At 48.9% G+C, this 24927-nt stretch overlaps 2 protein-coding genes across 6 annotated transcripts in view; one reads left to right on the top strand and one right to left on the bottom strand.

Moving 5' to 3' along the window:
- The window catches only part of myo1b (myosin IB), a 436008-nt gene that overhangs the window by 192112 nt on the left and 218969 nt on the right, over positions 1–24927 (bottom strand). The gene's annotated exons all lie outside the window — the stretch shown is intronic.
- LOC140392828 (calmodulin-1) lies at positions 10711–11889 on the top strand. Its single transcript, XM_072478510.1, has one exon. It carries the CDS (start codon positions 10785–10787, stop codon positions 11232–11234), a length of 450 nt encoding a protein of 149 aa, XP_072334611.1. The 5' UTR covers positions 10711–10784; the 3' UTR covers positions 11235–11889.

The raw sequence follows: 24927 nt of genomic DNA, 5'->3' as shown, positions 1-24927 counted from the left end.
GCGAAGACCGAGGGCTGAAGAAATACCTCGAGCTATAGTGGTGAGGTTTCTCCGCTATAATGACAGAGAGACGGTCCTCAGATGAGCGAAGAAAACTCGGAGCTGTAGGTGGGAGAACGCGGTGATCCGCGTATACCAGGATTGGAGTGCGGAGGTGGCGAGAAGGAGGGCAAGTTTTAATCGGGCTAAGGCGGTGCTTCACAAAAAGATCCAGTTTGGAATGTTACAACCGGCGAGATTGTGGGTCACACACCAAGGGAAGCACCACTACTTTGAAACGGCAGAAGAGGCGTGGACATTCATTGTGGACGAGAAGCTGGAATAGTTTGGCGAGGGAAAGAACTTTTGGGACAAAGTGGTGGGGTGATTATGTGGGGCGAGGAAAAAGGGGGTGGAAGGGGGGGGAGAGATGATTTTTCAATTTGTTAATCTTGCGATCCTGTAACTTTTCTCTCTTCCCCATGTTGGGGGGGGGGGGGGGGGGGGGCGGGGGGAGTATGAGGAACTGTGGGCGCCGGCCATTAGGGGCGGGGCCGAGTGGGAAACACGGGCTTTGTTCCCGCACTACGGTAATTATGGCGGGAACAGGGACGCAGGAAGGAGGGGGCCTCGCACAGTGGGGGCAGAGGACAAGGGGGGAAGCCGAGGTCAGCCAGAGTTCGCTGACTTCTGGGAGCAACATGGGGGGTGCAACTACGCTAGAAAGGGATCTAGCGGAGGGGGGGGGGGTTAACTGGGTTGCTGCTGCTAAGGAGAAGGGGGAGCTGTTATGGGATGGGGTGGTCGAGGCGGGAGGGCGCCATCGGGGGGATACACGGGTACGTGGGAACCGGGTGAGGAGCTGGGTTAAAAAAGGGGATGGCTAGTCGACAAGGGGGGTGGTAAAGAGCCCCCCAACCCGGCTGATCACGTGGAACGTGAGAGGGCTGAACGGGCCGATTAAAAGGGCACGGGTACTCGCACACCTAAAGAAATTAAAGGCAGATGTGGTTATGTTGCAGGAGACGCATCTGAAACTGATAGACCAGGTCAGGCTACGTAAAGGATGGGTGGGGCAGGTGTTTCATTCGGGTTTGGATGCGAAGAACAGGGGCGTGGCTATCTTAGTGGGGAAACGGGTACTGTTTGAAGCAAAGACCATAGCGGCAGATAGTGGGGGGTAGATATGTGATGGTGAGTGGCAGATTGCAAGGGGAGGCGGTGGTTCTGGTGAACGTATATGCTCCGAACTGGGATGATGCAAATTATATGAGGCGTATGTTGGGACGTATCCCGGACCTGGAGGCGGGAAAGTTGGTAATGGGGGGAGACTTCAATACGGTGCTTGATCCAGGGCTGGACCGATCGAGGTCCAGGACCGGGAGGAGGCCGGCAGCGGCCAGGGTGCTCAAGGACTTCATGGAGCAGATGGGAGGGGTAGACCCCTGGAGATTTAGTAGGCCTAGGAGTAAGGAGTTCTCATTTTGCTCCCATGTCCACAAAGTATACTCACGGATAGACTTTTTTGTCTTGGGAAGGGCACTGATTCCGAAGGTGACAGGGACGGAATATACGGCCATAGCTATTTCGGACCACGCTCCACATTGGGTAGACCTGGAGGTAGGAGAGGAAAAAGAACAGCACCCACTCTGGAGAATGGATATGGGCTTATTGGCGGATGAGGGGGTATGTTTAAGGGTGAGGGGGTGCATCGAAAGGTACTTGGAGCTTAATGACAATGGAGAGGTTCAGGTGGGAGTGGTCTGGGAGGCGTTGAAGGCGGTGGTTAGAGGGGAACTGATATCCATAAGGGCACATAAAGGGAAGCAAGAGGGTAAAGAAAGGGAGCGATTGCTGAAAGAACTTTTGAGGGTGGACAGGCAATATGCGGAGGCACCGGAGGAGGGACTGTACAGGGAAAGACAAAGGCTGCATGTGGAATTTGACCTGCTGACCACGGGTAAGGCAGAGGCACAGTGGAGGAGGGCACAGGGTGTACAGTATGAGTATGGAGAGAAGGCGAGTCGGCTACTGGCCCACCAATTGAGAAAGAGGGGAGCAGCGAGGGAGATAGGTGGGGTGAGAGATGAGGAGGGAGAGATGGAACGGGGAGCGGAGAGAGTGAACGGGGTGTTCAAGGCATTTTATGAGAGGTTATATAAGGCTCAGCCCCCGGAAGGGAAGGAGGGAATGATGTGTTTCTTGGATCAGCTGGACTTCCCTAAGGTGGAGGAGCAGGAGAGGGCGGGACTGGGAGCACAGATTGAGATGGAGGAGGTGGTAAAAGGGATTGGGAGCATGCAGGCGGGGAAGGCGACGGGACCGGACGGATTCCCGGTGGAATTTTATAGGAAGTATATGGACTTACTGGCCCCGCTTTTGACGAGAACCTTTAATGAGGCTAGGAAAAGGGGGCAGCTGCCCCTGACTATGTCGGAGGCAACGATATCGCTCCTTTTGAAGAAGGAAAAAGACCCGCTGCAGTGTGGGTCCTACGGGCCCATTTCCCTTTTAAATGTAGATGCTAAGCTCCTGGCCAAGGTGATGGCGAGGAGGATAGAGGACTGTGTCCCGGGGGTGGTCCACGAGGATCAAACTGGGTTTGTTAAGGGGAGACAGCTGAACACGAACATACGGAGGCTGCTAGGGGTAATGATGATGCCCCCACCAGAGGGCGAGGCGGAGATAGTGGTGGCGATGGACGCCGAGAAAGCATTCGATAGAGTGGAGTGGGATTATCTGTGGGAGGTGCTGAGGAGATTTGGTTTTGGAGAAGGGTATATTGGATGGGTACAGCTGCTGTATAGGGCCCCGGTGGCGAGCGTGGCCACGAACAGACAGAGGTCTGATTACTTCCGTCTTCATAGAGGGACGAGGCAGGGGTGTCCCCTGTCTCCGTTACTGTTTGCACTGGCGATTGAGCCCTTGGCCATAGTACTGAGGGGCTCCAGGAAGTGGAGGGGAGTGCTCAGGGGAGGAGAAGAACACCGGGTATCATTGTATGCAGATGATTTACTGCTGTATGTTGCGGACCCAGTGGAAGGGATGCCTGAGATAATGCAGACACTCAGGGAGTTTGGGGAATTTTCGGGGTACAAATTGAATATGGGTAAGAGTGAGTTGTTTGTGGTGCATCCGAGGGAGCAGAGCAGGGGAATAGATGACTTACCGCTGAGGAAGGTAACAAGAGATTTCCGGTACTTAGGGATTCAGATAGCCAGGAGTTGGGGAACCTTACGCCGGCTTAATTTAACAAATTGGTGGAACAGATGGAGGAGGATTTTAAGAGATGGGACATGGTGCCCCTGTCACTGGTGGGTAGGGTGCAGGCGGTCAAAATTGTAGTCCTCCCGAGATTCCTCTTTGTGTTTCAGTGCCTTCCAGTGATGGTCACGAAGGCTTTTTTCAAGAGAATTGAGAAAAGTGTCATGAGTTTTGTGTGGGCCGGGAAGACCCCGAGAGTGAGGAGGGGGTTCTTGCAGCGTAGCAGGGATAGGGGGGGGCTGGTACTACCGAGCCTAAGTGAATACTACTGGGCCGCCAATATCTCAATGGTGTGTAAGTGGATGGGAGAAGGGGAGGGAGCGGTGTGGAAGAGATTGGAGACGGCGTCCTGCAAGGGAACCAGCCTACAAGCAATGGTGACGGCGCCGTTGCTGTTCTCCCCGAAGAAATACACCACAAGTCCAGTGGTGGTGGCAACACTCAAAATTTGGGGGCAGTGGAGACGACATAGGGGAAGGACGGGAGCCTCGGTGCGGTCCCTGATAAGAAATAACCATAGGTTTGTCCCGGGGAGAATGGATGGGGGATTTGGAGCATGGCAGAGAGCTGGGGTTGTGCAACTGAGAGATCTGTTCGTAGACGGGACGTTTGCGAGTCTGGGAGCGCTGACGGAAAAATATGGGTTGCCCCAAGGGAATGCATTTCGGTACATGCAACTGAGGGCTTTTGCGAGGCAACAGGTGAGGGAATTCCCGCAGCTCCCGATGCAGGAGTTTCAGGATAGAGTGATCTCAGGGACATGGGTGGGGGATGGTAGGGTGTCGGATATATACAGGGAAATGAGGGACGAGGGGGAGATCATGGTGGATGAGCTGAAGGGAAAATGGGAAGAAGAGCTGGGGGAAGAGATTGAAGAGGGGCTGTGGGCAGATGCCCTACGTAGGGTAAACTCTTCGTCCTCGTGCGCCAGGCTAAGCCTGATACAATTCAAGGCTTTGCACAGGGCGCATATGACCGGAGCAAGGCTCAGTAAATTCTTCGGGGTAGAGGATAGGTGTGGGAGATGCTCGAGAAGCCCAGCAAACCACACCCACATGTTTTGGTCATGTCCGACACTGCAGGGGTTCTGGGTGGGGGTGGCAAAGGTGCTTTCGAAGGTGGTGGGGGTCCGGGTCGAGCCAGGCTGGGAGTTGGCTATATTTGGGGTTGCAGAAGAGCCGGGAGTGCAGGAGGCGAAAGAGGCTGATGTCTTGGCCTTTGCGTCCCTAGTAGCCCGGCGAAGGATATTGCTTACGTGGAAGGAAGCCAAACCCCCAGGCGTGGAGACCTGGATAAATGACATGGCAGGGTTTATAAAACTAGAACGGATAAAGTTCGCACTAAGGGGTTCGGCTCAAGGGTTCACCAGGCGGTGGCAACCGTTCATTGACTACCTCGCAGAACGATAAAGGAAATGGGAAGGTAGCAGCAGCAACCCGGGGGGGGGGGGGGCCGGGCGGGTCCTCAGGGATGTTTGTGTATAGATATTTGTACCAGGTTATGTATATTGGATTGCTCGATTTTATTTTTGGAGAGTTATTATTTTTGATATGGCAGTTGCCATTTAGTTTATATATTATTTATTTATTAAAATGGCCACTGTTATTTATACTGTTTTATTGTCAAAAAAAAGGAAAACCTTTGTATTGTTTTGTTTGGCCAAAAAATTTTGAATAAAATATATATTTTTAAAAAAAGAACACTGTAGCAGGCCATGACCAGACATGTGGGCATCTTTCTGAAGTTTTCCAAAGTTTCTTTGTAACTCAATGTCTAGTGTGGTTTTGAGCCACACAGACCAGCAACTTAGAATAAGAGAATCTTGTAGCACAGGAGGGGCCATTCAGCCCAAGATGCCTTTGTTTGCTTTTCTAAAGAGTTATCCAACCAGTCACTCTTCTTTTGAATTTAGATTCCCACTATGTGCTGAGTTAACTGATTTTACTAAAGACAATGGCTACAGGATGGCTGCAAATCATCTCAGCCTAGGTTAAGGAAATCAACTAGGTTTTTTTTTGATCACCAACTTGAAGCGTATCTGCGTAGATGCTGGTAAAGTGCAGGATCCTGCCTAGAGTACTGATGCTCTGCATCTTAGCTCAATCATGAAGGCTGAACAGTTAGGCAAAGACAGGAGGGCATACGACCGCCTCGGAACTCGACACAAGCATAAATCAGGAGCTTCTAGAAAGGAGAGGCTGCTTCCTAAAGTAAAGGCATCTCATTCAAACAATATTTCATCACCGAGTCAATAAATACTTCAGAAGGGGATCAAGAGAGTATGGAGATAAAGCAAAAACAATGGAGCTGAGATAGAAGATCAGCTACAACCAGGGTGGCATGGCAGCGCAGTGGTTAGCACTGTTACTTCACAGCTCCAGGTTTGATTCCCGGCTTGGGTCACTGTCTGTGCGGAGTCTGTACGTTCTCCTTGTGTCTGCGTGGATTTCCTCCGGGTGCTCCGGTTTCCTCCCACAGTCCAAAGATGTGCAGGTTAGGTGGATTGGCCATGACAAATTGCCCTTGGTGTCCAAAAAAAAAAAGGTTAGGTGGGGTTAGGGGGATAGGGTGGAGGTGTGGGCTTGAATGGGGTGCTCTTTCCAAGGGCCGGTGCAGACTCGATGTATAACTCTTTAGAAAAGCAAACAAAGGCATCTTGGGCTGAATGGCCTCCTTCTGCACTGTTAATTCTATGATTTTATGAATGGTGGAGCAGGCTCAGGAGGCTGTGTGGCTAATCGTGATCCTGTTCCTTGTGCTCTGCTTTTGCGTTCTTGTATTACACCGCTAAATTAGCATAACGTTCGCACTGTCAATTTGCACATCAAGCAGGCATTGCGGATAGTTCCAATAAAACTGCTTTGACCTTCTCTGTGAAGGCCATCACACTGCCAATATATTTAAATAAAGCCCATGGAGCCTTTTCCTCCAGTCGACAATGCTCATAATAATAAAAGTATGAAGTCCATATGCTCTTTGATGTTTTGCAAACGTTAGCAAATAATTCAAATTTGATCCAGTAAAATTTTTATTTAAATACACATTGTACTTTTACTTCTGGGAAAGATTCCCGATGACTTTTGTGGCACAGTTCCCCATTCATTCACCATCTCCCTGTTTCGTAAAGTAATCCACACACTGGCTTCTTAGTCAGTCCAAACCCAAATAATAGTATAATGGGCAGTATTTAAAGGAGACACAATACCACCAGAGAAAAAATATTTTGGCTGTTTGTGTTCTTTGAACACAAAGCAACAATTTCCACTAATCACAAATGCTGATATGCCACAGCCACTTTGTTTAGGTTAACATTGCTGCAAGTAATTTTCATGCCAGTGGTTGCGGTAGAAGAGCAATTTGATGATAAATGGTTGGGTTTTTTTTTTAAATCACACTGCGTTAAGCTTATAACCTCAGTCACCAAGTGGAAAAACATCTAATGAGAAACCTAAACAAATCATTGTCACAGATATTTCATTTTTATTCATTTTTTGAATAAGAAGCACATATATTTGGCCATATGGTCTGTGTTAACCTTGTTCGAATTTGTTTATGATGTGAGGTTATAAAGTGTCTGCTTGGATGAGAGCCCTACATAAAGCCTAAGTAACCTGTAAGTAGGCGCGGCTGCAAGAAAGTATCAATTATTATAACTGGGAGCTTTAAATTAATACATTATGACCTGTTTACAACAGGCAATCTGTCTGTAATCATATACCTTTAGACAAGTAAAATGCTCAAAGAGAAAGCAATCTTGTTTCATCGCACCTGCGATGGGTTATCAGGCTCAGAACCCTCAGGCAACAATGCCAATCTGCAGAAATATCCAAAGAATATTCATCAGAGGAGGACAAGAAGCAACATGTGTGTAGAAACATAGTGCCACCAGTGCAACTTATCTTTACCATTCATGTTTCAAATGTTGCAAACAAAATATGTTGTTTTTGAAGCATAGCCCACGATTTAACGGCCACGCCCTTACTAATAGCCTGCGATCTAACGGCCACGCCCTTACTAATAGCCTGCGATCTAACGGCCATGCCCTTACTCGACACACGACACAGCCGGTAAACCTCACAAGACGCCTCTCGTAAGATTTACCGAGCTCATGGCGTCTTGGGAGGTCAAATGGCATTTTGTGCGGCATCGCGATCTGGATCCTACCCACAATGGGCGAGATCCAGATTTGCATATTCAAGTAAGTAGTTAGCCTCACTTGAGTATGTCTATGCCGGATCTACTCGGGGCAGGGGATCAAATTCCCTTGCTTGGAAAACCCGGCCGGGCACCATTTAGCACTGGTCTCCACAAACGTGGACCAGGTACTTTGAAGGGAGGGGGTGGGGTGGTGATGTCTCCCAGGTGATCGGAAGCCCCCGGGAGGTTAGCCTCGGGACAGGGTGGTACCCTGACACTGCTGAAGCCACCTGAGCACCCTGACAGCTTTCACATGCATGAACACCAAAGATGTTTAAATGCATTGGCACAGCTTATTGATTTAGCCACATCATCTGCAAACATTCTAGACAGCAGAATAACTTTATTTGACTAATTTGCATGATCACCCAGGATCTGGGTGTCCTAGTGCATGAATCACAAAAGGCTGGTATGCAGATATAGCAATTAATTAGGAATATTATTGTTTATTGTGGGGGGGAATTGATTACAAAATTAAGGAAGTTATGCTTCAGTTGTGCAGAGCACTGGTGAGGCCACATCTGGAGCATTGGTCTCCTTATGCAAGGAAAGATGGAAATGCATTAGAAGCTGTTCAGAGAAGGTTTTACTGGACTAATTCCTGGAATGAGCCAGTTGTCTAATGAGGAAAGGTTGGACAGATTAGCCTTGAATCCGCTGGAGATTAGAAGAGTCAGAGGTGACTTGATTGAAACATACAAGATCCTGAGGAATCTCGACAGGGTGGGTGTGGAGAGGATGTTTGTTCTTGTGGGAAAATCTAGGGGTCACTAACTAAAAGGGATTGCTCATTTAAAAGAGAGATGAGGTGAATTGTTTTCTCTTGGGGGATGTCAGTCTTTTGATCTCTCTTCCTCAAAAGGTGGTGGAAGCAGAGTCTTCTAATGTTTTTAAGGCAAAGCTAGGTAGACTCTTGATTAACAAAGGCGTGAAACGCTAATGGGGGCAAGCAGGAATATGTGGCAGATGTTACAATCATTTCAGTCATGATCGTATTGAATGGCAGGGCAGGTACAAAGGGCCAAGTGGCCTACTCCTGCTCCTAATTCGAATGTTCGTATAATCAGGTTACTGTGAAAAATTCCAGTGCTGATTTTTAAGATATTCAAAGAACGATTAAAGGAAATAAAATGTTTCCAAAAATGGTTTGAATAATTTTTGCGACTTTACTATCATCTTTTTAAACATTTTAGTTAGTGCTAGGCTCTTCCAATTGATTGTTAGGATTGCTGTTTCTAGGATGATTAGCAACTTCTCATTGGCAATTCTTCACCAGGTTCCTTACTTTGATGCTCCATATTTCTTCAGTTCAGAGTTACCGCTGCTTTACCCAATCAATTCAATGTTACAGTGGAAAGTGTGATACTGGAAAGTGTGATGCAAAAAAGCGTGACAAAAGGAAGTAAGCATAACAAACAGGAAGTGCACAATGGACACACAAGGCTGAATTTCCAGTCACCCAGGAGACAAATTTAGGTGTGGGAGGCAGTTTAATATATAGTATGACATTTACACACTGCATCCTTTTGTAATATACAGCAATTTTCATATGGCCAGCATGGGGTCTCCGACACGTCTGAGCATAACTGTCAGGAACACAACAAGGAGCTACCGTTGCTCATGACTGCAGTGCTGAAAAATGGCATAAAAGAAGTGAAACTCAGTTGGTCATACATGTGGCTCAGAGTTGCCATCACTCAAACTGAGGGGCAAAAATGTTTGGACTCTTGCAAGGAACATGAGTCTGCTGGCATCCTTGGCCCCTTCTAGCCATGCCTGTGTGGTCTTTGGCTCATTGGAGTTCTTCGTTTGAATAGAGGAAACAGTACAGCTCTGCTCTCCTTGGGCTTAATAAAGCCCTCAAAGGAGGCACCTGGGAAACATGGGACATCCTGCAGACAGCTGCCCAATCCACCACTGCTCTCCCTCTCTACTCTCCCTGCTCATCCAGTTCCAAAGGTAACAGCAAACCTGGTCTTGCTGCTATTTGCCTTTTAAATGATCCCACCGTGTCTAGCTCTCATCTCTTATACACTTGGTCTGTACCAATTAGTGGCTGCCACTTGAAAATGTCATTGCATCACTGTCACCCATGGGGTCAGGATCCAAAATCATTTGGGCTTCAGGTCCTCAACTCCAGAATGAGAGTTTTCCCCACAGTTTTTAATATTTTACTAATAGATAAGCTCAGAAATACCAATAAATTTGGGGTTCACAGTCAATCCTGGTTGAATTGCAAAAAGGGATGAAGTTGCTGCCAAATCTGCAGTGCCAACTAGAGTTGCAGGACACGATGAGGTATAAGTATTCATCCCATGGTAGAAGAATGCACTTGCACATTTAATGATGAGATGTGCTGCTCATGGATAGCTCTTAGGATTTTCGATCTGTCAAGTGAGTATTCAAATCCTTACATTTTTCATTTGACAGATTACTCTGCAAGTCAATTACAAGGCAGGATGATTCTAGTTAAAGAAGCACGAAGATGTTTGAAAATGCTCCATGTAGTTTAGAAGATTAAGTTTTGAGGTATCAATCAGCTTTGATCCTGGCCATCATGCATCAATGTTATGGGCTTTGTGTGATAAGGGAAGACAAGGTGCACTTCGGATCAGATTAAAAGCTCAAAGTATGTGGCTTTTTCTGGTTTGTAGACCGATGCATGTTCACAGGGTTCGACGTGCATACAAACATCTTGATGAAATGCCCAAAAAACTCAAGTAGACAAGTGACCCAAATGAGCAAGGCATTTTTATCTTATAATGATAAAGAACCATCTATTACCTTCGTGTACTTGTGCCAACTAACAAAAAAATGGACTCCTCAGTTTCAATTACATAAGAAATATTCAACTGTTCTTCTCCAGCCGTAAGACAAGGAAGAAATACATGTTAGAAAAATACCATCTAAGCAAACTGTGGCATGTTTGGCAGAATACTTCAACTGATAACGTTATGAACTGAGATCAAGGGATTTTACTTTGAGTGCCAGTTGTCACCAACATGGTCAATGAAGTCAATTCATTTTTCAGACAAAATGAAGCAGGTGCCAACAGCCCAGCATTACCTCACACTGGTGAACATTCAATGACGTGTAAAGTAAGACAGTGTTTGCAAGCTATTCTACCATGTTGGGAAGGGGCAGTGCGGGTGATGTGGGGGAGGTGGCGGAATGAACTTTGTTGCCAAGCCTAAGCCTGTTTTCACTGAATATCTCTCCGTGGCCCCTTTCCAAAAGCGGTCACTATCTAGACTCATACCTGCATTATTTTGAGTGGCGGTGAGGGCGGAGAGGAGTTCAGCCGCGAGTGGGGCAATCGGCAACCAGTCCACAACGGTGCAGAAATGGCTGATCAACTAACAGAGGAGCAAATTGCTGAATTCAAAGAGGCCTTTTCACTCTTTGACAAAGATGGGGATGGTACCATAACAACAAAAGAACTTGGGACAGTTATGAGATCACTAGGACAGAACCCAACTGAGGCAGAACTACAGGATATGATCAATGAGGTTGATGCTGATGGAAATGGAACAATTGACTTTCCAGAATTCCTGACAATGATGGCAAGAAAAATGAAAGATACAGATAGTGAGGAAGAAATCAGAGAAGCATTCAGAGTGTTTGATAAGGATGGTAATGGTTACATTAGTGCTGCAGAACTTCGTCATGTAATGACAAACCTTGGAGAAAAATTGACAGATGAAGAAGTTGATGAAATGATCAGAGAAGCAGATATTGATGGTGATGGTCAAGTGAACTATGAAGAGTTTGTGCAAATGATGACTGCAAAGTGAAGATCTTGTACAGAAAACCTTTTAATTTTCTTGTAAAAAAAATAAGCATTGTTTATTTGCCTTTTCTTTGTTTGTAATTTCTGTAATGTTTCTCTCCTGCCCCAACTGTCTATAACATGTGCATGTATAGTGGGTAGAGTAAGTCCATGTTATTTTCCTTCCCTTCAACAATATCTTCTGGTCATTGTTTTCTTTCACATTTGAGACAAGACTTTGGTGTAACAAAAGTTGCATGTGGCTTTATCTTGAAGTGCATCCAAGCTCTTCTACACATTCAAAGCTACATAAGGACTTGTGGTTTAATGAGGGATCATCTGGGTATGGTGCTGTGAGGAAATGGCTGGTATCAGCATGTGTTGCATTGCTGTTTAAATGCAGAGTTATCACTCTGCATAGAGTAAGGACAGAAAGCCTAAAATTTCTCAGCATTGCACTATAGCAAAACGGGTGTATCATCCAGGTACTCGTACACTAAACCCTTTTGTATTTGCTGTTCCATACAAGGAAGCATTCTTGTTTTCTTACTGTGCTCTTTCAAAATTTTGTTTAGCCACTTAGTTCTTTCTGAAATCTGCTTTGGCACTGACATGCCTGAAATCCATTCCAAGTTGTATATTTTTTTCCAATAAAACTACAATTTACCCCCCAAAAATAATTCATGCATTATTTTCACTTGAATGAGATATCAGCAAATGCGAGCATTCTGGAACATTACCCATGGTATCTTTAATAATAAAACCAAAAGGAAAGGGAGATGGCACTTCAAAAACAAAATCTATTTCACTGCTCAAATATATAAAGAGTTTTCAAAATGTCTTTAGAAATATATGCAACATCTATTGCATGTTTTATTCTTTCACGGGCTGTGGGCGTTGCAGGCCAGGCTAGTATTTATTGCCCTTTCCGAACTGCTCTTGAGAAGATGGTGTGGAGCCGCCCTGTTGAATGACTGCAGTCCATGTGATATAGGTACACCCCCAATAGCTATTAAGGAGGGAGTACAAGGATTTTGACCCAGTGACAGTTAAGGAAGTGTTGGCCCCAGCACTCCATTACAAAAGGGATTGAAAATTCCTGTCAGTCAGGCAAGGTCATTGGAAAGATAACAATTGTAAAAGTGCCTGCAGCATTAGATAGCCTGTAGATGGCACAGTAAATGATTGGCTTCCACATTGAATCTGTCATGATCACAATAGCATACCAAAGCAGTAATCAATACTGAAAATCAATGATTGTGAGTTGGGCTGCACTCTCACACATTAGCCACCTGGTGGCTCTGCAGCAGCCAGATACTTACACTCATCGATGACCACAATTGCCAACTTGGTCAAGCTAACAACACATCCGGAAAAGTGAAAGGTGACTTGACTCCAGAACATACCCAATCGAAGGACCATGGTAGCCTTTGCTGCATCTGTGACCGTACAAAGCTTCCAGTGCTGTGACCTGTGTTTCAACCCATCTGCTCCATAAGCTACAAGCCACTCATTCCTTTCTAGTAGTGGGCTGTGATTGACAGCTTCCAAAAACCAGCTGCAGCCTTGATTCATTCATTTCACTTTGTGGATGAATGAGTGTAAGTTCTGAAACCCCAATGATTACAAATATCAACCACATCAAAGAGAGGTAAGTGCATTGCAATCACACGCTGAGGGCTGGGCAGGTAGTGCATTGCGGGTGAGCATAGGAGGCTTAGGAGCGATCTTATAGAAGTCTATAAAATAATGAGTGGCATAGAAAAGGTAACTAGTCAACATCTTTTCTCAAAGGTCGGGGAGTTTAAAACTAGAGGACATAGGTTCAAGGTGAGAAGGGAGAGATACAAAAGGGTCCAGAGGAGCAATTTTTTTTACACAGAGGGTGGTGAGTGTCTGGAAAGAGCTGCCAGAGGCAGTAATAGAGGGGGTACAATTTTGTCTTTTAAAAAGTATTTAAACAGTTATATGGGAAAGCTGGGTATGGAGGGTTATGGGCCAAATGCAGGCAACTGGGACTAGCTTAGTGGTAAAAACTGGGCAGCATGGACAAGTTAGGCCGAAGGGCCTGTTTTCATGCTGTAAACCTCTATGATTCTATTCCTCAGTGTGATGTTCCTTGTATAGTTCTCCAAGATAGCTAAAAGTCGTAGTGTTTACAAAGAACATCAAGCTATGTATTTAAAACAAAGCTAGTTGACTTTACACTACTTTAAATGGTTCACACACTCCAGTAAGTAATAGCTAACAAAATAACAGTATTAAATCAGGCAGCACGGTGGCGCAGTGGGTTAGCCCTGCTGCCTCACGGCACCGAGGTCCCAGGTTCGATCCCGGCTCTGGGTCACTGTCCGTGTGGAGTTTGCACATTCTTCCCATGTCTATGTGGGTTTGGCACCCCAAAGATGTGCAGGGTAGGTGGATTGGCCACGCTAAATTGCCCGTTAATTGGAAAAAAATGAATTGGGTACTCTAAATTTATTTTAAAAAACAGTATTAAATCTATGTTACATTAATCCGTGTGTCTCTCGAATACAACCAACACTCTATCCCAACCTCGCACTATCCTTCTCTCTGAGCTTCTCCCAGAATGCTTAGGGACGCAGCCTTTTATAAGACTACTCAATGATGCCACCTAGTGTTGAGATATACAGAAATAAATCATAGAATTTACAGTGCACAAGGAGGCCATTCGGCCCATCGAGTCTGCACCGGCTCTTGGAAAGAGCACCCTAAACCTCGACCCTATCCCCGTAACTCAGTAATCCCAGTTAACCTTTTTTGAAAACTAGGCAATTTATCATGGCCATAGTTAAAGCTAGTATCGTATTAACCCACAGTCTAAGTATGTTTAAACAGCTAATGATTCAATAAAATAGTGTTGCACTATTTCAAGTGTTGGTCACCTGTATGTGATCCAGAACACCCAACACAACATGATACCTGGAGTGATGGGATACTAGCACTTCTTAGACCTACCTGCTGCCTTTCGCCAGCATTCCGTCATCCTGCAGCATGGACAACATCAGTCCACCGCCGCCGCTCCGCATCGCCGGCAACCTCGGGGCCAACTGCAAGACTTTCAAACAGCGCTTCCAGCTCGTCCTCGAAGCCACGGACAGGGAGGGCGCCTCGGACACCAGAAAGATTGCTCTTCTCCTCTCCACGGCCGTAGACCATGCCATCCACAGTTTCAACTCTCTCACCTTCGCAGATGATGAAGATAAGACGAAGTTCAAGACAGTCCTCCTCAAGTTTGACACTCACTGCAGCGTAGAGGTGAATGAAAGTTTCGAATGCTACCTGTTCCAGCAGCGTTTGCAGGGTAAGGATGAACCTTTCCAATCCTTTCTCACGTACCTCCACATCCTTGCGCAATCTTGCAGCTACGGGCCCACCTCCGACTCCATGATACGCGACCAGATCGTTTTCGAGGTTCAGTCGGACCCCCTACGTCAGCAGCTCTTCAAAGTAAAGCGACCGCCATTGAGACCTGTGTCTTACATGAAAACGCCACGAGTCGGTATTCCCATATACAAGAAGCTGAAACGGCGCGGCAAGGTCCTCACGAGGCGGAACAGGTCCAAGTGACTGAGCACCTCCAGGGCCTCAGCCTGGATGAGGGCGGCCATTTTGTGCGCTTTTCGCGGCCTCCCGCGCTTGTATGCACCAAACGAGGGGACGGCGACGTTGAGGAAAGTAATGCGCAGGCGCGCACCACGCACGACCACACCGCGCATGCGATGTGGCGCTGTGAACGTGCTAACGTCACGACGTGCGGCAACTGTGGCTCCACCCATTTAAAGCGGCAATGCCCTGCAAAATCTCGACAATGCCTACGATGTGGCAGACTTGGCCACTATGCTGCCTGCTGTCGAGCAGCTCAGCCTGCCAACTCCCATCGCTTCCGCCAGCCTCGCAGGAATGTTCGGGCAATTCAACCCACGGTCACCGAGTCCGATGCGGACCTCCCACACAGCAGTGACACCGAGGACCCGAAGGCACCTTTTCGAGTCGGTGTCGTAACGAAAAACAGGCTGTCCCCGAAGCAAAGACACCAGCCGCTGTCGGCATACAGCATCGATCCAGACGACGAGTGGTGTGTCACCCTGACGGTCAACCGGTCCCAAATACGATTCCGCCTGGACACTGGTGCCTCCGCTTATCTCATGGCGTGGTCTGCTTTCCAAAGCCTTCGTGTCAAACCAGCCATCCTTCCATCGGCCTGCCAGCTATTGGACTACAATGGCAACATCATTCCTGCTACCGGCTAGTGCCAACTTGAAGTGACGCACAAGTCACGGAAAGCCATCCTTCCTTTCGAGATTGTGGGCTCCGCGAAGGACTAGCTGCTTGGCGCACAGGCGTGCAAGCTGTTGAACCTCGTTCAAAGAGTTCACTCTCTCTTTCCTGATGACACGCTTGCCTTCCAGGACGCTGACTTCAGGGCGCAACTCGACGCCATCATCGACCAGCACCGCGACGTCTTCGAAGGCATGGGCATGCTCCCATATACTTACAAAATCCTACTCAAACAGAACGCCACGCCTGTGGTGCATGCTCCTCGGAGAGTCCCAGCACCCCTCAAGGACCGTCTCAAGCAGCAGCTGCAGGACCTCCAAGACCAAGGAGTGATCTCAAGTGTTACGGAACCAACCGACTGGGTCAGTTCCATGGTGTGCGTAAAAAAGCCTTCCGGCGAGCTGAGAATTTGCATTGATCCCAAGGATCTGAATCGCAATATCATGAAGGAGCATTATCCAATTCAAGCGTGAAGAGATCACATGCGAGATGGCTCGCGCCAAGCTCTTCACCAAACTTTTCGCCTCAAAAGGATTCTGGCAAATCCAGCTCGACAAATCCAGCAGGAAACTGTGTACCTTTAACACCCACTTTGGCAGATATTGTTACAACAGGATGCCGTTTGGGATCATATCTGCTTCAGAAGTGTTTCACAGGATCATGGAACAAATGATGGAAGGCATTGAAGGTGTTCGCGTCTATGTCGACGACATAATCATTTGGTCCACCACCCCGCAGGAGCATGTCAGTCGCCTCCAGCGCGTGTTCAAAAGCATACGGGAGCAGGGCCTATGCCTCAACATAGCCAAATGCTCCTTTGGTCAGGCAGAACTCAAGTTCCTAGGGGACCACACCTCCCAGTTGGGTGAGCGGCCGGATGCGGATAAGGTGGCTGCTATCACAGCCATGAAAACTCTAGAGGACAAGAAGGTGGTCGTCCGATTTCAGGGCATGGTCAACCTCCTAGGGAAGTTCATCCCTAACCTCGCCTCTCACCACGGCTCTCAGGAACCTGGTCAGGAAGACGACAGACTTCCAATGGCTTCCTGCCCGCGGGCGCGAATGGAGAGAACTCAAAACAAAACTCACCACGGCCCCGGTCTTAGCCTTTTTTGATCCAGTGAAAGAGACAAAAATTTCGACCGATGCCAGTCAATCTGGCATTGGGGCAGTGCTCCTGCAACACGATGAGGCCTCATCATGGGCCCCCGTTGCATAGGCGTCACGCGCATGACCCCCACGGAACAACGCTACGCGCAGATAGAAAAGGAGTGCCTGGGCCTGTTGACCGGTGTCGTCAAGTTTCATGATTATGTGTAATGCCTTCCCCAATTCACCGTCGAGACCGACCATCGCCCGCTGGTCAATATAATACAGAAAGACTTGAACGACATGACGCCTCGCCTCCAGCGTATTCTGCTCAAGCTCCGGCGATACGACTTCCAGCTGGTATACACCCCGGGCAAAGACCTAATCATTGCCGACGCTCTCTCCAGGGCAGTCAACACTCCATGTGACCCAGCGGGATTCGTCTGCCAGCTTGACGCCCATGTGGTCTTCGTAGCCTCCAATCTACCTGCCACGGATGAACGCCTCGTCCAAATTCGCCGCGAGACAGCGGCTGACCCTTTGCTACAGCGTGTCATGCACCACCTAACAGACGGGTGGCTCAAGGGCCAATGCCCACAGTTCTACAACATCAGAGATGATCTGGCGGTAATCGATGGTGTTCTCCTGAAACTGGACCGCATTGTCATCTCGCACAGCATGCACCAGCTCGTCTTGGAACAGCTACACGAGGGCCATCTTAGCGTGGAGAAGTGCCGCCGACGGGCCCGAGAGGCAGTGTACTGGCCCGGCATTAATGACGACATCGCCAACACAGTGCTCAACTGCCCCACTTGTCAGCGCTCCCAGCCAGCCCAACCACGTGAGATCCTGCAGCCCCATGAGTTGGTCACGTCCCCTTGGTCCAAGGTCGGCATTGACCTATTCCACGCGCTGGGCAGGGACTATATCCTGATTGTAGACTACTTTTCAAACTACCCGGAGGTGGTACGTTTACACATCACATCGTCTGCAGTCATCCGTGCCTGTAAGGACACCTTTGCTCGACACGGCATCCCATTCACTGTGATGTCGGACATTGGCCCTGCTTCGCCAGCCAGGAATGGTCCAACTTTGCCAGGAGGTACAACTTTGTGTATGTGACATCCAGTCCCCTGTACCCCCAATCCAACGGCAAAGCGGAGAAGGGCGTCCACATAGTCAAACGACTCCTTTGCAAGGCTGCTGATGCGGGATCCGACTTCTACCTCGCCCTGCTGGCCTATCGCTCGGCCCCACTGTCCAGTCGCCAGCCCAGCTGCTCATGGGGCACACCCTGAGGACGACGGTGCCGGCCATTCATGTCCCAGACCTCGACCACACCCCAGTCCTTCAACGAATGCAACTGTCTCGTGCACAGCACAAGGCGGCTCATGACTTCCGTGCAGCTGATCTCCCTGCTCTGGCTCCAGATGACAATATCCGCATCCATCTTCCGGATGGTGGCTGGTCTGCAACTGCTGTGGTTCTTTGGCAGGTGGCTCCCCGCTCGTTCCTGGTTCATCTTCCGGATGGCTCCATTCTGCGCCGCAATCGACATGCCCTTCGTCTCGTTCCGCGCTCACTACGTGATCCTCCACCATTGCCATGCCCTCCTGTTGACCCTGACCTGGACTATGCAGAGATTCCAGTCACTTTACGTCCCCCTGACTCTGACGCAGTCCAGCCCGCTCCTCAGCCGGCGGCTCCCGACTCACCCTTGAGGCGGTCAACCAGAATTCGTCGCCCACCTCAGAGACTTAATTCGTGAACTTTGTGGACTTATGGACTTTCTGATTTGTTCTGTTCTTCCGTTTAATCGTTCAAGTGGTTTGTATAGTGTTCATCTCGTTATTCTTGTGACACACTGTTTTTTTCTGCTATAGGCACCTTCCCATGTAAATAGCTTAGTTTTTATGTACATAGTCCTGTAAATATTTCGCACACACGTAGTCAGGAACATTCACTATACACTATTTATTGCCACGCAGGTACATTTTTATATAAAAGGGGGGATGTCATAATGTGCACCAGTATATCATGGTGCAGACACACACTGATGGACACACAGTGGGACCAATCAACATACACAAACACCGCAGCCAATCACAGTGAAAGCACACGCACTATAAAGACAGGGAGCATCAGAGTTCCCGCTCATTCGAGTTGCATCTAGCTAGGAGGACAGAGCTCACAGCCTGCAACACAGACATTCACCATGTGCTGAGTGCATCGACTGGTTAGGACAAGGCAGAGGTCTTTAGTTAAACTAGTATCATATTATCCCACAGTCTAAGTATGTTTAAACAGTTAATGATTCAATAAAATAGTGTTGCACTATTTCAAGTGTTGGTGACCTGTATGTGATCCAGAACACCCAACACTTCACTGACTTTTATCTTTCCTTCAGCTGAAAGGCAACTTTACAGGTTCATCAACATGCTTGCTGAATCCATCCATGCATGACACCTTCCAGCTCTTTTAGAATCAAAGGGCGTCCGCTGGAAAAGCAACTCGCCATGGTGCAGTATGAGCGATAAAAGCCAGGACACCTCGCTCCCGGGATCTGCCCAACTCGCAATGCCTCGTAACGTTGCGATGTAAATCAATTTTTACTACATTTGCATATTAGCCTCACTCTAATGTGTAGACTCTCAAGGTACCTGAGGCTTTGGGATTCATCCCCTTCCCCTTTGCGACCTCGGGCGATCGTCGTTCAGCACTGGTCCCACAAACAGGGACAAGACGGAACGGCACTCATGGGGGTCTCCCAGGAGATCGGAGGCTCCTAGTTGCTTGCCCTTTGGGCAGGGTGGTGCCATGGCACTGCTGGTGCCATCTGGGTACCCTGGTACTGCCAGACTGGCACCCTGGCAGTGCCACATTAGTGACAACCTTCAAGGTCCTTGGAGATCGGGACGTCATTTTGATCTCTCGCTACACTGGGGAGTTCCAGCGAGTGGGGCTCCCCACTGTGCAAAATATGCTGTGTGTAGTCTCGGTCGCTTATACAATGAGAGGCGGATTGAATAGCCACGTGTTTCTCGGCAGTGCGAGTGCCAGGGAACATGCAGCTAAACGTGCTCACAAGGGACTTTGTTCCCATTTGGTTGAATCGAGCCCATAAGGCCATTCAGCCCATCGAGTCTGCACTGACCCTTCGAAAGTGCACCCTTCTTATCCCATGCCACTACCCTATCCCAGTAACCCCACCTAATCTTTTGGACACTAAGGGGCAATTTAGCATGGCAAATCCACCTAACCTGCACTGTAGACGGTGGGTGGAAACCGGAGCACCTGGAGGAAACTCAGGCAGTCACGGGGAGAGCGTGTAAACTCCACACAGACAGTCACCCAAGGCCAGAGTGAACCCAAGTCCCTAGCGTTGTGAGGTAGCACCACCGTCCTAATCTAGGATTAGGATTAGGCTTGGTGGTTCCTGTCGGAAACACAGTCACCCATGTCAAGCATAATTCTTCATTGTCCTCCTACTCATCACATAGCTGCTGGAACGGTACAAGATTTTTATCCACCACCTCTGCTATTTACCAGCCTGTATGCATTGACATGATGCCTGATGTACAGCATCACTGCCATTGGGACATTGCCAGTAACTGGGCAGCCAGCTGTGTGCGTCTAACCACCCCAGCGTAGCAAAGGTTCCTATTTACAGTATTATGCAAACCCCCCGGAAAGTATTTGCAGATACCAAGGGATCGTGGACCCCAGTTGGTGAACCATTGATATAATGAACAGACCTGAGATTGCACGAAGAGGAAGACTCGCATTTATATGGTGTCCTTCACAACCACCAGATGTCTCAAAGTGCTTTACAGCCAGTAACGTTCTTCTGAAATGTAATCACTGCTGTAGGATACACAGGAGTCAATTTGTGCACAGCAAGATCCCATAAACAACAATGTGATATTGATCAGATAATCTGTTTTCTGATGTTGATTGAGGAATAACTCCCCTGCTTTTCTTCATTCCAAATATGCTTTAAAAAATGGATTTTAGTTGCACTGGTAGGTTAAAAGTAAGACACTGAACTGTTCAGGATTTTTGAACTTTTGCACTGGGTATGAATGAAACTGTGGTTCCCAGTGTTTGGAACCAATATCCTCCAAGCATTCGAGTTCCTGCCTCTGTCCTGGCTTGGAGAAAGGGAGCTAGAAGCAGAATTGACTCTTGTCAAACGTAGCTACTACATCGGAACGGGAAAACAGTCCTGAATTTCCCAAGGTCTGACAGAAAGCAATAAGACAACAGCACCAGTGTCTGAGAAAGCTGGTTCTACAGTACCAAGTTAATGCCAGATTTTATACTTATAAAAGAAATGTATATCTGGTGCCTTACCAATATAAAGTACAAAATATGCTGCTCTTGAAGGATATGCATACAAAATGAAGTGGTAATTCAACAATAGGGACATACAATATTTCAAATATCACAAAAACTACAGATAGAATAGTCCACAGCAAAGAAAATGCTGACAAAGTACGTTATAATGACTTCCGGGTGCGGCGATGACCAGCTAAGTCGCACGTTTCGGCACCTCAAAGGGCGTTTTAACAGACTTTTGGGCTCTTATCGGGAGTCCCAACGACAATTTTCGAAGGCTAAACCCACTGTGAGGCGACATAGAAGGGAGTCCCCCCGGATGTGAATGGACAGAAGAGATAATAGTGGCCAGATTGCGGAGGATCCTCTGGAGCAGCAGCAAAGAAGGGAAGTGAGAAGCAAGATGTCGGTGGAGGGAGGCCAGTTGGTATGGGGCCTGGAACAGCAGGAGTTCCTCCGGCGATGTGTGGAGGAGCTCAAGAAGGAGGTGCTGGAGTCGATGCTGCAGGCGATTGAGGGGTTAAAGGAGGCGCAGAAGACCCAAGAGATGGAGCTCCGTGGAGTGAAGGCAAAAGCTGCCGAAAATGAGGACGAGATACAGGGCTTGGTGGTGAAGACGGAGACGCACGAGGCACTGCATAAGAGGTGTATGGAGAGACTGGAAGCCCTGGAAAATAGCTCGAGGAGGAAGAACTTAAGAATCTTGGGTCTTCCCGAAGGGGCAGAGGGAGCCGACGTTGGGGCGTATGTGAGCACGATGCTTCATACCTTAATGGGAGCTGAGGCCCCGACGGGCCCCCTGGAAGTGGAGGGAGCGTATCGAGTCCTCGTGAGAAGACCAAAGGCAGGAGAAATACCTCGAGCAATAGTGGTGAGGTTCCACCGTGACAAGGACAGGGAGATGGTCCTGAGATGGGCGAAAAAGACACGGAGCAGCAGGTGGGAGAACGCGGTGATCCGCGTGTATCAGGATTGGAGTGCGGAGGTGGCGAGAAGGAGAACGAGTTTCAATCGGGCCAAGGCGGTGCTCCACAAGAGGAAAGTGAAGTTCGGAATGTTGCAGCAGGCAAGACTGTGGGTTACATACCAGGGTAAACACCACTACTTCGAGACGGCAGAAGAGGCGTGGACATTTATTGAAGAGGCGAAGTTGGACTAGATTGGAGAAAGAGTGTTTGAAATGAAGTAGTGAGGTGGTGGTAGGGGACTGTGAATCAGATGGGGGAAAATTTTCTTTCCCCTCGAAGGGGCGGGGGACACGAAGAAATGTGGGCGCCGGTGGGGAAGGGGAGGGGGAAGGAGAGAGGGAGCTGCGCCATCAGGGGCGGGGCCGAGAGGGAAGCGCGGGCTTTGTTCCCGCGCTATGGAAATTGTGGCGGGAAAAGGGGGCGCAGGAAGGAGGGGGCCTCACATAATGGGAGGCTAAGGATAAACGGGGGAAGCCAAGGTCAGCCAGAGTTTGCTGACTTCCGGAAGCAATATGGGGGGAGCAACTAAGCTAGAGAGGGATATAGCGGGGGGTGGGGGGGGGGGGGGGGGTAACTGGGTTGCTGCTGCTAAGGGGAAGTGGGAGCTGTTACGGGATGGGAGGGCACTGTCGGGGGGATAAGCGGGTGCGTGGGAACCGGGTGAGGAGCTGGTCTAAAAAAGGGGATGGCTAGTCGACGAGGGGGGGGGGGGGGGGGGGTAAAGAGCCCCCCAACCCGGTTGATCACGTGGAACGTGAGAGGGTTGAATGGGCCGATTAAGAGGGCAAGGGTACTTGCGCACCTAAAGAAGCTAAAGGCAGACGTGGTCATGCTTCAGGAGACGCACCTGAAACTGGTGGATCAGGTCAGATTAAGAAAAGGATGGGTGGGACAGGTATTCCACTCGGGCTTGGATGCAAAAAATAGAGGGGTGGCAATACTGGTGGGGAAACGGGTATTGTTTGAGGCGAAGACTATAGTGGCGGACAGTGGGGGTAGATACGTGATGGTGAGTGGCAGACTGCAAGGTGAGGCGGTGGTGCTGGTGAATGTATATGCCCCGAACTGGGATGACATGAACTTTATGAAGCGTATGTTGGGGCGCATCCCAGACCTGGAGATGGGAAAGTTGTTAATGGGGGGGGGGGGGCTTCAACACGGTGCTGGACCCAGGGCTGGACCGGTCCAGATCTAGGACCGGGAGGAGGCCGGCAGCGGCCAAGGTGCTTAAGGGCTTTATGGAGCAGATGGGAGGAGTGGATCCCTGGAGATTTACTAGGCCAAGGAGTAAAGAGTTTTCCTTCTTCTCCCATGTCCACAAAGTGTACTCCCGGATAGACTTCTTTGTCCTGGGAAGGGCGCTGATCCAGAAGGTGGCACGAACGGAGTATTCGGCTATAGCCATTTCAGATCATGCCCCACATTGGGTAGATCTGGAAGTAGGAGAGGAAAAGGAACAGCGCCCACTCTGGAGATTAGATATGGGACTGTTGGCGGACGAGGGGGTATGTGTAAGGGTGAGGGGATGTATTGAAAGGTACCTAGAGATTAATGATGACGGAGAGGTCTAGGTGGGAGTGGTCTGGGAGGCGCTGAAGGCGGTGGTTAGAGGGGAGCTGATCTCCATAAGGGCCCATAAGGGGAAACAAGAGGGTAAAGAAAGGGAGAGATTGTTGAGGGAGATTTTGAGGGTATATAGGCAATATGCGGAGGCTCCAGATGAAGGGCTATACAGGGAAAGACGGAGATTGCACACGGACTTTGACTTGTTGACCACGGGTAAGGCGGAGACACAATGGAGGAAGGCACAGGGAGTGCAGTATGAATATGGAGAGAAGGCGAGCCGGCTGCTGGCCCAACAACTTAGGAAGAGGGGGGCGGCGAGAGAGATCGGAGGGGTTAGAGACGAGGAGGGAAAGATGGAATGGGGAGCGGAGAGGGTGAACGGGGTGTTTAAGGTATTTTACGAGAAGCTATATAAGGCTTAACCCCCGGAAGGGAAAGAGGGAATGATGCGTTTCCTAGACCAGCTGGAGTTCCCGAAGGTTGAGGAACAGGAGATGACAGGACTGGGAGCGCAGATTGAGGTGGAGGAGGTGGTAAAAGGAATTGGGAACATGCAGGCAGGGAAGGCCCCGGGACCGGATGGGTTCCCGGTGGAGTTCTATAGGAAATACGTGGACCTGCTTGCCCCACTTCTGACGAGAACCTTTAATGAGGCCAGGGAAAGGGGGACACTACCCCCGACGATGTTGGAGGCGACGATATCGCTGATCCTGAAAAGAGACAAAGACCCGCTGCAGTGCGGGTCATACAGGCCTATTTCCCTCTTGAACGTAGATGCCAAGCTTTTGGCCAAGGTGATGGCGACGAGGATAGAGGACTGTGTCCCTGGGGTGGTGCATGATGATCAAACGGGGTTTGTTAAAGGGAGGCAATTGAATGCTAATATACGGAGGCTGTTGGGGGTGATGATGATGCCCCCACCGGAGGGGGAGGCGGAGATAGTGGTGGCGATGGATGCAGAGAAAGCATTTGATAGAGTGGAGTGGGACTACCTGTGGGAAGTACTGAGGAGATTTGGATTTGGATGAGGGGTTCATTAGATGGGTTCAGCTCCTGTACAGGGCCCCGGTGGCAAGTGTGATTACAAATAGGCAACGATCTGACCACTTCCGACTATATAGGGGTACAAGACAGGGATGTCCCCTGTCCCCGTTACTGTTTGCATTGGCAACTGAGCCACTGGCCATAGCGCTGAGGGGCTCTAGGAAGTGGAGGGGGGTACTTAGAGGAGGAGAAGAGCATTGGGTGTCATTATACACGGATGATTTGTTGTTGTATGTCGCGGACCCAGTGGAGGGGATGCCTGAGATAATGCAGACACTCAGGGAGTTTGGAGAATTTTCAGGATATAAATTGAATATGGGGAAGAGTGAACTGTTTGTGATGCACCTCGGGGAACAGGGCAGGGGAATAGACAATTTACCGTTGAGGAGGATAACAAGGGATTTCCGGTAT

Source organism: Scyliorhinus torazame, chromosome 2 (assembly GCF_047496885.1).
Source record: "Scyliorhinus torazame isolate Kashiwa2021f chromosome 2, sScyTor2.1, whole genome shotgun sequence".
NCBI classification, from domain to species: domain Eukaryota; kingdom Metazoa; phylum Chordata; class Chondrichthyes; order Carcharhiniformes; family Scyliorhinidae; genus Scyliorhinus; species Scyliorhinus torazame.
The sequence above is the reverse complement of the archived record's forward strand: the minus strand, read 5'-3'. Positions and strand labels throughout refer to the sequence as shown.

Bases quoted from the DNA above. Each gene is read 5' to 3' on its own strand.
- LOC140392828 (XM_072478510.1), top strand. From the start codon at position 10,785: ATGGCTGATCAACTAACAGAGGAGCAAATTGCTGAATTCAAAGAGGCC.